General features: G+C 39.5%; 1 protein-coding gene and 1 non-coding gene across 2 annotated transcripts; one reads left to right on the top strand and one right to left on the bottom strand.

The window, feature by feature from the left end:
• Nucleotides 1-1,213: 1,213 nt before the first annotated feature.
• On the bottom strand, nucleotides 1,214-3,424 carry LOC136222536 (probable histone H2B.3). Its single transcript, XM_066010303.1, has 2 exons — nucleotides 3,226-3,424; nucleotides 1,214-2,030 (listed from the first exon to the last, which is right to left on the bottom strand). The coding sequence occupies exons 1-2, from the start codon at nucleotides 3,422-3,424 to the stop codon at nucleotides 1,549-1,551; spliced, it is 681 nt and encodes a 226-aa protein (XP_065866375.1). The 3' UTR covers nucleotides 1,214-1,548.
• A 5,125-nt stretch (nucleotides 3,425-8,549) lies between these two features.
• On the top strand, nucleotides 8,550-8,656 carry LOC136225234 (small nucleolar RNA R71). The gene has a single exon (XR_010686960.1). It is a non-coding gene; the product is annotated as a small nucleolar RNA R71 (small nucleolar RNA).
• The last annotated feature ends 3,416 nt before the right edge of the window (nucleotides 8,657-12,072 follow it).

The raw sequence follows: 12,072 nt of genomic DNA, 5'->3' as shown, positions 1-12,072 counted from the left end.
ACTATTTGCATTCAAAATACTAAATCTTCATTTTCATTACAAAATAAGAGAACACATTTTCATTTCGAAAGAAACTTAAAGTTTGAAAATTGGTGCACAACTAAGGTCTTGTTCAGTTTTACAAAACATTTTCAGTTTATCTTTTATAGACTAGCTCTTCAATTTTCACCAAGAAAAACAAGAGCTACCAGAGATGACCATAAGAAATGAATATTTGACATTTATAATTGAAAAGGTTTCTAATTAGATGTAGTTATTTAGAACAAAAGGTTTCTTTGGTAACATTTAAATATATTGCTACTGATGGGCTGGTTTTGAGACAAAAAAAGGCAGTCTAATTTGTCAAACAAAAAGGGAAGAATCGCAACAAACAATATCTGACTAACCCTAGAATTTGGCAAGGGTCTCCCAAAAGTATGGGATATGGTACAAACCGAATATGATCAGTCAGAGAATGAGGAGAAATTAAATTTAAAGAAATCAAGGAAGAATGACCAACAAACACTCTCTCTCATCCATATGTGTCTAGATAAGATTATGTTCATGAAAATTTCTCTGCAACAACATTGAGGAACGCATGGAAGAATCTTGAAGATTCCTTTAAAGGGAAAAATAAAGTAACAATGTATGTTTGCAAACCTTGAGAAGTGAGTATGAGAAACTGAAGATGAAAGAGTTAGAGACAATTGATGAGTTCTTTAATAGAACCTTAGTAACTGTGAATCAGTTGAAGAGATGTGGAGAACCCATGGAGGATGTTCTTGAAAGAAGATAACATTTAATTGATTTACAGAAGAAAACTACACTCCAATTAATTCAAGTATAGTTGATCCAAATTGTTCAATTTTATCCTTGGACTTAATTCTTTTATTCAAAGTTGAAAACTGTATTAAAAATAAAAATTGTTTCTCTCTCTTGCTAAGGGAGATTTAAAAAAAATTTGATATGAAAGAGAATGAATGGATTGAGAACACACTCCATCACTTCCCTTTCCTTTGTATTATCTCATTTAACTCTCTACCTCATTCACTTCCAAACTCCCAAACAAAAGCTTACAACAATAAAAGAGAGCAAGATAAAAATGAAAAGAACTATAATTTGATTCAATTTCATACAACTCAGTCAATTTTTAAAGTGATTTAACAAGTACCAATAGCTAATGCAGCAATTAAACAACCCTAAACCAGACATGAAGTTGTAACATGTAGTTCGATTAATACCAAATTTACTTGTGTATATAACTGGAGTCATTATAATGTGTACAAAAGCTTCATCTTTACATCTAATGCATATCAAAATCAAGCGAATGAAACTAAATCAGATACAAAAGTACTAAAATCCACATAATCAAAATAAATACATCACACTTGGAGAAATCAAAGAAATGAAACTGAACCCAATAAAATTACTGTAGTTACATTGAACAAACACGAGACATCCAAAAAACACTAAATTACTGTAGTTACACTGAACTAAAGGAGACATCATGAAAACCCTAAATCAAACATAACAGCGAACTAACATCAAATTAGGTTATCAAAGGAAAACCTAAGAATTTGTGAACTTGGTAACAGCCTTGGTACCTTCGGATACGGCATGCCTTGCCAATTCTGCAGGCAAAACAAGTCTGGCTGCGGTCTGGATCTCCCGAGAGGTAATTGTCGGCTTCTTGTTGTACCTAGCCAGACGAGAAGATTCCAGGTTCTCGAAGATATCATTGATGAAGCTGTTCATAATCCCCATAGCCTTGCTGGAGATTCCAATATCAGGATGAACCTGCTTCAGAACCTTGAAGATGTACATCTTATAACTCTCAACACTCTTCTTGGATGGCTTCTTCTTCTTGTCAGTGGCTCCACTTTCCTTAGACAATTTCTTTCCTGCTCTCTGCTTTTTCTCTGCCGGTGCTTTCTCGGCCTTCTTCTCCTCGGCCAGTTTCTTGTCTGCCAGCTTCTTTTCTGCTGCCTTGGGTGCCGCCCAAAATAGTGAAGAGTCTAAAGGGGATGCTAGAGTTGAGGGAAAAGAAGATATTTTTCAGTTGGGTAAGTTTGAGAATGAAGAATGTACATATATAGGACTGAGAGATGAGATATGATTGGTTGGATAAGTGAGGTAAAAATTGATGACTTGGATAATATAATGACCGTGGATTTGGAAAGCACAATATTGAAGGGTTGTGATTTTCTAAGGCTAAGGAGCTATTTAATTTTTGAGTTATTCAATTTTTTTTTTATTTCTTTTTGAAATACTGAGTTATTCAATAAAAACCATTACCGTTAAGATATAAAACAAAAAATATTACAAATTTAACCAATTGTAAATTTAATAAATCATCAATCTAAATACTGACAAACAAAATGTTGAGATTTGGATCATTTTAGACGTTGGTAATAAAATTGCTTCATTTTAGACGTTAGGAATAAAATTGCTTCATTTTAAACGTTAGGAATAAAATTGTTTGGGATCGTCAACATTAGGAGTATTTTTGCATCTTATTATCCCTTTATATTTTCTTTCTTTTTACAATTAGCAACCAATTGAAAGTATAAAGTTGGTCTAAAAACTTCAACTGCCCTCCCGATTTTGTCCAATTGCATTCAGCAACCCCCTATTTCTTAATTAAATTTGTTGGATACATAAAATGGGAGACACGCTCAACCACATGTCAAAATGTTCGCCACGTGCCAAAAAGAAAATTTCAAATAGATAAATAATTAGGAAATTTTGAAAGCTCATTTAACGGGAAAGTTGAAGAATAAAGAGTTATTAAACGCAATTCAATAAAAATAGGGGTTATTAAATGCAATTGGATAAAAATTAAGCATACTATATATATAGTTTGGTTTTTATAGTTTGTAATTTTCTACTAAATCTAATCCCACATTGTTACATAACAATATCTTTCCATAACTTATTAGTTTCAACCATAACAACTTACATCGCTGAGCTTGGTAGCACAAGCTTGTGACCCAAGCAGGAGCAACAATGTGATGGAACATTACTCTGACTCAGAAATCCAAGTTTGATGCAGCTAACATCTGGCTGGCCCGTTCCAAGCTGAGAGTTTAACCATGTTGTTCCAACGAAGGTTGAGATGGCATGGTTCCTAAAGCAGAGAGCATCGCGTGAGGCTGGCTTCACAGAGCAGCGACAACCTCCCGCTCCCAGCAGTGGAAGGAATACCGGCTAGTGGCTACTCGAACTCACATGGTCTAATGAGTCAACCAAATTCAGCTGCATCTTCTACATGAATTTTAGCAAGCCTGAGTTTTTTCATTGTATCCCAGCACACGGTTCTGATTGGCCCAAACTCGAGCTGAGCGAGATCATCATAATACTTTTGTGTGGCGGCGTCCTTGAATTCGGAGATCTTCTTTACTAATTTCTCGTCGGGAACAAATGCAACCGTGCTTGTGCCCGCCATTTTGCTCTTCCCCTTTTCTTTCTTTGTGCCCTCGATTTTAACTTGCTTTCTAGACCCTCGAGTTCTCATCATGTGCTCAAGTCTAAATAGGGTTTCCCAATGATAACGATCACATAACATATGGTGAACAGTGTGAAAAAGATGTGTGAAAAAGAAAGAAAGTCGAACAAGGGTCCGTAATATGGTCGGTCTCCTTAAGTAGGGAGAATAATGAAACGACACGTTGCCTACCCGTCATTATGATAGCGCTCAAATGAACGCCACCTGGACAAGTGGTTGGCAAAAGGTGCGTTCATTCGAAGAGACTCCTGGGGGGTGAACGGTCACTTTTCTAAATTTGAATTCACTACTCTCCTATCCATTTGGTTCTACCGAGAAAGGAGAATAAGTAGAGTAGGTACCGAGTGACAGACGATTAGATGTTTACTTTTCAATCCACAGTTCGCCTCCCTTTTCCCAAGGATAACTCTTCAACAAAAGTTTATTTCATTTTTCTACTTAGAACCAGTAAAAATGTAAAACTTGACCCATATGGAAGAGAAATTTTTTACGTATTTGCTTGCACAGGAATTACCGAAATCACGGACCATCATATGACACAAAATTTGATCTTAACCACCCTTAATATTATTTAACAAAACTGAAAATGTAAACTAATTAAAAAAATGCAATGTTACTTGTGCTACAATTGGTGTTTGTAGCGAACACCTTGTTTGTGCTTCTATTGGCGCGGGGGATCTTGGAAGTGGACTGTGTCGATCTTCCTTGTGTGATCATTCTCCAGATATGGTTTCAATCTTTGCCCGTTTACTTTGAAAGGTTCGTGACCTTCTTTGCCAATTTCAACTGCTCCATGACTAAACACGTTGTTTACCAGATAAGGTCCCGACCATCTTGATTTCAGCTTTCCAGGAAACAACCTGAGTCTCGAATTGTACAAGAGAACTCTCTGTCCTTCGTGAAATGTCTTCTTTTGGATTTTTCTATCGTGCCACATCTTGGTCTTGTCCTTGTAATTTACATCGTTTTCATATGAAAACAGCCTGAACTCTTCCATATCACAAAGTTGGAGTCTTCTCTGGTCTCCCACAGCCTGTTGCTCAAAATTTAAGAAGGTTAATGCCCAAAAGGCCATGTGTTCCATTTCAACCGGCAAATGACAAGACCTGTTGTACAATAATCTAAATGGAGACATTCCGATTGGTGTCTTATAGGCCGTCCTATACGCCCAAAGAGCATCGTCAAGCTTGTTTGCCCAGTCTCTCCTAGAATTGCCAACAGTTTTCTCTAAAATTCTCTTGATTTCTCGATTTGAAATCTCAACCTGTTCACTTGTTTGTGGATGGTAAGGCGTGGCAATTCTATGAGAGACTCCAAGTTTTCCTATCAGCTTCTCAAATTTGGCATTGCAAAAGTGGGTTCCTTGATCACTAATGATCGCTCGTGGGACACCGAATCGGGCAAACAACCTTTTTAGGAATTTTACAACCACATGGGCGTCATTAGTGGGGCTAGCCATTGCTTCAACCCACTTGCTCATATAATCAACAGCCACTAAGATGTATTTATACCCAAAAGATGTAGGGAATGGTCCCATAAAATCTATTCCCCATATATCAAAAATTTCACAAACGACTATGTTATTGAAGGGCATGACATTTCTAGCTAAAATATTGCCTGTTTGTTGGCACTTATTGCAAGTGTGAACAAACTAATTGGCATCTTTAAAAAGTGTTGGCCAGAAAAAACCTGATTGAAGTACTTTGGCTGCAGTCCTGCTAGCGCTATGATGTCCTCCTGCTTCTCTGTCATGATAATGGCTTAGAACAGCATGTCCCTCCTCTTGAGATATACACCTGCAAATAATTTGATCGGCGCACAACCTGAAAAGATAAGGTTCTTCCCAAAAATAATATTTAATTTCTACATAGAACTTCCTCCTTTGATTAGTGGACAGGTTGTGAGGTTTCAGTGAACTGGCTAGATAATTGGCAATGTCGGCAAACCACGGAGCAGTCTGTACAGTATATAGATGCTCGTCTGGAAAATCTTCCAAAATCTCTGGTTGTTCCTGGCTCCTCTGGTGAGGAATTCTTGACAAATGATCAACAGCCATATTCTCCGTTCCCTTCTTATCTTTAATTTCGAGATCGAACTCTTGAAGTAAGAGTAACCACCGTATCAACCTTGGCTTTGCATCCTTCTTTGCGAACAAGTAGCGCAGTGCAGCGTGGTCTGTGTGAACAATGACTTTTGACAGAACCAAGTAAGGACAAAATTTGTCGAAAGCATACACTACTGCAAGGAGCTCCTTCTCGGTAGTGGTATAGTTCTGTTGGGTATCAGTTAATGTTTTGCTTGCATAATAGATAGGCCTGAACTTCTTCTCAATCCTCTACCCAAGAACAGCTCCCACACATGTATCGCTAGCGTCACACATCATCTCAAAAGGCTATTCCCAGTCGGGTCCTGCCAGTATGGGCGAGTTGATCAGCTTGCCTTTCAATAGTTCAAACGCTTTAAGACAGCTTGTATCCAATGAAAATTCCACATCCTTATGAAGCAAAGCTGACAAAGGCAGCGCAATCTTTGAAAAATCTTTCATAAACCTCCGGTAGAACCCTGCGTATCCCAGGAAACTTCTCACATCCTTTACATTAGTTGGAACAGCCAGTTTCTCTATTACTTCCACCTTAGCTTTATCCACTTCCATTCCCTTTTCAGAAATCTTATGCCCGAGAACAATTCCACCAGTAACCATGAAGTGGCATTTCTCCCAATTCAAGACTAAGTGGTCTCCTTGCATCACACAAGCACAGCTTCGAGGTTGTTTAGACAATTTCCAAAAGAGTCTCGATAAACAGAGAATTCATCCATGAAGATCTCTACAGTCCGCTCCACCATATCATGAAATATAGACATCATGCATCTTTGAAACGTGGCTGGAGCGTTGCACAGTCCGAATGGAATGTGCCTGTAGGCATAGGTTCCATATGGACATGTGAACGTTGTCTTCTCCAGATCTTCACTGTGAATTGCAATCTGATTGTACCCCGAGTAACTGTCAAGGAAGCAATAGAATGCATACCCTGCTAACCGTTCTAACATCTGGTCAATGAAGGGCAAAGGGAAATGATCCTTCCTTGTACCTTTGTTGAGCTTTCGGTAATCCACACAAACTCGCCATCCTGTTATGGTTCTCGTAGGGACCAACTCGTCTTTCTCGTTGAGTACCACTGTGGTTCCTCCCTTCTTTGGTACAACATGAACAGGGCTTATCCACACACTATCGGAAATGGGATAAATAATTCCGGCATCCAGCAGCTTGATCACTCTTTTCACACGACCTCCTTTATGTGGGGGTTCAGTCTGCGCTGTGGCTGGACAGATGGCTTGTGATCCTTCTCCATTAAAATTTTGTGGACACAGACTGTCGGACTAATACCTTTGATATCATCAATTTTCCATGTGATTGCATCCTTGTTCCTTCGCAGCACCTCCATGAGTTGAGCTTTCTGATCACCAGTTAACTTTGAAGATATAATAACTGGGCTCCCGCTGGGTGGTTCCAGGAAGGCATACTCGAGGTGTGAGGGTAAAGGTTTTAGTTCGGGTTTATTTAATGGCACAGTAGGTATCTCAGGTGGTTCTTGATGAGTGGGAACAGTAGGATCTAGAGGAGGGGTAGGCAGGTTTGATTCGATGGAACAGCCTGTTCTGTCACATAAGTTCACCTCTTCTCCCAAGAGAGTGTCCAGAGTGTCATGTTCCTGCAAAGTGGAAAGACTTTGGAAATCATCTAAGAAACAGCATGTGTCATCACTAGTGTTAGCTCGTCTCATTGCCTCATTCATTCTAAAAATGATTTCATCCCCATTAATTCTTAAAAACAGTTGTCCCTCTCCCACGTCTATCAATGCTTTACCCGTTGCTAAAAACGGTCTACCTAGGATAATAGGAACATGCAGGTCCTCATCTATGTCCATTATGATAAAATCAACAAGCAATATGAATTTTCCTACTTTGACCAACACATCTTCCACGACTCCCCTAGGATAACATACTGATCGATCGGCCAACTGAATAGACATTCTAGTTGGTTGTGATTCCCCTAATCCTAGCTTAGTATATACAGAATATGGCATTAGGTTTATGCTATCTCCTAAGTCACATAGTGCATTTTAAATATTTAACTTTCCAATCGAATAGGGAAAGAAAAACTACCTGGATCTTTTAGCTTTTTCGGAAGCTGCTGCTTGTTCTGGAGTATTGAAGAACAATCCCTGTTTAGTTGGATCATCGAAATGTTCTCCAATTTTTTCTTGTTTGACAAGATATCTTTCAGGAATTTTGCATATGTCGGCATCTGGGCAAGTGCTTCCACGAAGGGAATGTTGATATGCAGCTTCCTCAAGGTGTCTAGCACCTTAGAGTTTTGTTCTTCCAGCTTCTTGTTTATTAACCGCATCGGATATGGCACATGTGGAACACAAGGTAGAGGTGGCTTGTACATCTTTCCTCGTTCCTCCTGATCTTGATCACTGGATAATTTTACCCCGACGGGTTCTTCCTGACTAGGAACAGTTTGTTCCCGCTCACTTCTTAGAGTGATGGCCATAACATCGCCCTTGGGGTTTGGCTCTGTGTTGCTTGGCATTATTCCATTCCAAAATTTGGATGATTTCTTGTTGCTGGGTTGTATGTGTTTGAGTATGGATTTGGTGGATTTCTTTGATTATACCCGGCATAATCACATTCTCCCTGCTCACCTTTCCCTTGTTTAACTCCAGGGCAGTTGATATTGAAATGATGCCCTCCACAAAAATCCCATATGTCATTGAATGGTGGTTCGTTGTGAATCGACGACACATTTATCTTGTCGAGCTGTCTGGCAATCTGTTCCACCTGGCTGGTCAATTTTAACACAACATCATCATTTCCCATTCTTTTTCCGTCACTCCCGGCGGAGTGCCAGTTATAACTCGTGCTCACTACTCTTTCAATAAGGTCATACAAGGCTTGTGGTTCAAGATCTTCAGGGTTTCCATTGGCAATGGATTCGATCTGGATTTTATAAATGTTGGTGACTCCATTGTAAAAGTTCTGCACTTGCATCCATATAGGGATGCCATGATTTGGTACCCTTCTTAGTAGTCCCTTGTATCTTTCCCATGCCTCGGCTTAGGATTCGTCCTCTTCTTGCACGAAATGGGATACCTCGTTTCTGAGTTTAATGGCCTGTCTTGGTGGAAAATATTTCATCAGAAATGCGCTGGCCATTTCTTCCCAAGTGGTGATCGTTCCTGGTTGCAAGTTTCTCAACCAGTTCTTTGATTTATCCCTTAGAGAAAAGGGAAACAGCTTTAGCCTGATCACGTTGTCAGAAACCCCTCGGTTTGATCTGAAAGTGTTGCACAGTGTTATGAACTCCTGGATATGCCCATTTGGATCTTCCGACTGGTATCCATTGAACTGTACTGATGCCTGCAACATTTGTATCATCGATGCTTTCACCTCAAACATGTTGTTTCCTTCAATGGGCAACACAATGCACGACGAATGGCCTTCCATGGTTGGCCTCGAATAGTCTCTGATTCTCATAACAGGATGATTGTTATTCTCTCCTTCTTCTTGATTGGGTTGAACTGGCTGTTCGGGTGGTACCCTTCCAGTCATCCTTCTTTCTATTTGTCGCTCTCTTTGTCTTGCACATCGAGCCCCCGCTCGGTTTCGTCTACACGTTCTCTCTAACTCGAGATCGATAGGAAAAACAGGAGGTCCAGCTCTGCGCATAAATAGTTAAAGAACTCCTTCTGGCTGCACTATTTAGCAAACAGATTAAAAACACCTTGTTTCATAGAAAATTTCGTATAAATTTTTTTGCTTTCAATCCCCGGCAACGGCGCCAAAAACTTGTTGTCTCCTAAATGGACTCTAGCAAGTGCACTAGATACAAGTAATAAAGTGATAAGTCAAGTATCGTATCCACAGGGATTGAGGACCAAAGTTTACAAGAAATACTTTGCAGAACAGGGTGTTCGTAGTGTGTGATTCTTTTATATTGACAGATGTTGGTATTTATGAAAACTAGTGACTAAACAAGTTGCTTTGCGTGTCAAACTAATTACTTGATAATGATAATAAAGGGAACAGGCTAAGCACAGCGGAACATGTTACTACAAGCCTCCAAACAACCTAATAAGTCATGAATGATGCAACTGAAGCCAAGGTTTCTGCTTTAACACTCACTTAAGTCAACTCTCGTGTGTTCTTAAGATTCTAAGACTTACTAAAACCAATAGCGTCCTACAGGTTTGTTCTTTCTTGCATTAAGATTTAAGCAGCATTTCAAATGAGAAAACCCTTGATAAAACCACCTAACATTTCTGCTTCGAGGTTGGATGTTTGATAGAGCGTTCGGTGAAGATGAAAGCAGTGTCCTATCATTCATCTAACACAAGCATATATGCATAAGCATTGGAATGTAAAGCCTCAACAAACACTTCATGCGTTAACATCATTCATTCATTACTAGACTTTGGAAACTTACATTACCGGCCCCGACTGGCCGAGCCCATTCAAAAGGATTACTCACTCATACTGGTGAGTGAGCAATCTGCTAGTTTAAAGCTCTGAAACTCTCCTTCCTCCGCAAGGTCTATATTTGTGTTTTTCAAAAAGTGTGATCCCTTTCCTTCCTTACTACCTCTATTTAAAGGAAAGGACAGGGTCAAAAACGGTACTAGAAAAGTATTCGCTCAAAATATATTACAAAACAAAGTCAAAAGTTCAGAAATCTAAAAATTGCTAAAAGTGGTGAAGATCATTTTGACCCTTGAACACACAAGGGTTGAGCTTTCTTTTCATCATGTTGCTTTCTGCCTGCACTCATCCGCCTCTCTGCCTGCAACTATTGTCGTAACTGCGTCCTGTCAAGTCGCTGTCCATCATCAGAAGTTCCGGCGTTTGACTGCTGGATCAAAGAATGGCTCAATCCCCTATTGGTATGTGCGAACAGGCTGCTTCCAGTTTGTTTGGCTTAAACTTTCCTTATCTGCATAAAAGTGCCTATAAGACCTTCTTTCTTGCAATAAAACACTACAAACACCCTTAAGTCATTATAATTAACACGTTAAAATGTAGTCAATTTCATGCCTAACACCGACCGAAGAAGCTTAGTAGAATATAACTCAGCCCCGTCAAAGGAAATCTTAAAGGCAAAGCCGAACAATCAAGCTGAGTATTCGTTAGGACAGCGCCAATGATCCGTTGACTTAAAGACAAAGTCCGACACAGGTCTGCACCAATTCAGAAGTATCGGAAATCCGCCCAGAGAACTTTTCGAGACGCATGGATCATCTGGAATTTGGCAAGAAGACAAAACTGGCGCTAGAAGACGAACCTGGCGCAAGAAGATGAAACTGGCAAGCCTGACGCCTGCTAAAATCAGACGACAGGATTGGCCTGCAACTCTGAAAGCTGACCAAGTGATGACAAAGATGATCGTTCTACAAACAATGGGTATTGGGAATTTAAATCATTGAAGACCAGAAATCATTATAAATAGACAAGTTCATCATTTGGAAAGGACAACGCATACAAGGTCTTATAGACAGAAAAGCAAATCTTCACAAGAGTGAAAATCCAAAATAGAAGTTGTCTGAAAAGAAAGCAAGTTCTTACACTCAATTCCAATCTTTGTGTAAAAGTCTAGAGTGAATTTGTATTCATCTAAAGTGTTCTTCATTTAGTGAGAACAATCTTGTATCAATTTTAAAGGTTAGAAGAGTGAAGCTGAGTACTCGGTTTTAGTACTCAGCGGTAGAGAAAATCTGAGTGTTCGGTTATAGCGCTCAGTCGGATTGAGTAGACGAATAGAGGACGGTAATCTTGCATACTCAATTGCTTTGTAAACGGTTTTTGCTCTACCATTAAAGAGCTCAGTAGTGGATTGAAAAAGCCCGGAGGGACTCTGGGACTGGACGTAGGCGGTGAGGCCGAACCAGGATAAGTCTACTGAGTAATCTCTAACCCTTTCTCTTGATATATATGTATGTGTTGCTTGCTTAAATTGCTTAGGAAACAATCTATATAAGCCGACACTGAGAAATTAGAGTGTTGAGTTGGAAGCTGACCTAAAGTGTTATTTTCCAACTCAACACTAAAACAGCTTTAGTCAGTTTCTGATTAAAGCTGTATTGCATCTCACTCAGCCTTGCTGACCTAAAGCTGAGTTAAATTATCAAACATTTAACTAAGTCAGCAGTATTAAGCGAAAAAGTTATATTAGTTCCTAACCCCCCCCCCCCCTTGGAACTAATCCTATTACATTACATGGGACCAACAAGTGGTATCAGAGCTCAATAGCTCACTATTTAAGATAAAACTATCTTGAGCTGATCCCTGTAAATGGTTGAGAATAGCACTCGTTTCCTTCCAAGAAATCAAACAACACAGATACTCCCTGAGGGATTATCTATTAGTCGGCCTCCTTTGTTCTTCGGGTCAAATTATACATTTTGGAAGAACAGAATGAAAAACTTCGTTCAGGCAACAAACATGAGTGCATGGCTGGCAATAGTCCAAGGCCCGTTTGTTCCCTATGAAATTATTGACGGAGTAAAATCTGTCAAGAGTGAGTCTAAGTG

This window comes from Euphorbia lathyris, chromosome 3 (genome assembly GCF_963576675.1).
Source record: "Euphorbia lathyris chromosome 3, ddEupLath1.1, whole genome shotgun sequence".
Lineage (NCBI taxonomy): Eukaryota > Viridiplantae > Streptophyta > Magnoliopsida > Malpighiales > Euphorbiaceae > Euphorbia > Euphorbia lathyris.
Note: the sequence above shows the minus strand (reverse complement) of the source record. Positions and strands in the feature narration are given on the sequence as shown.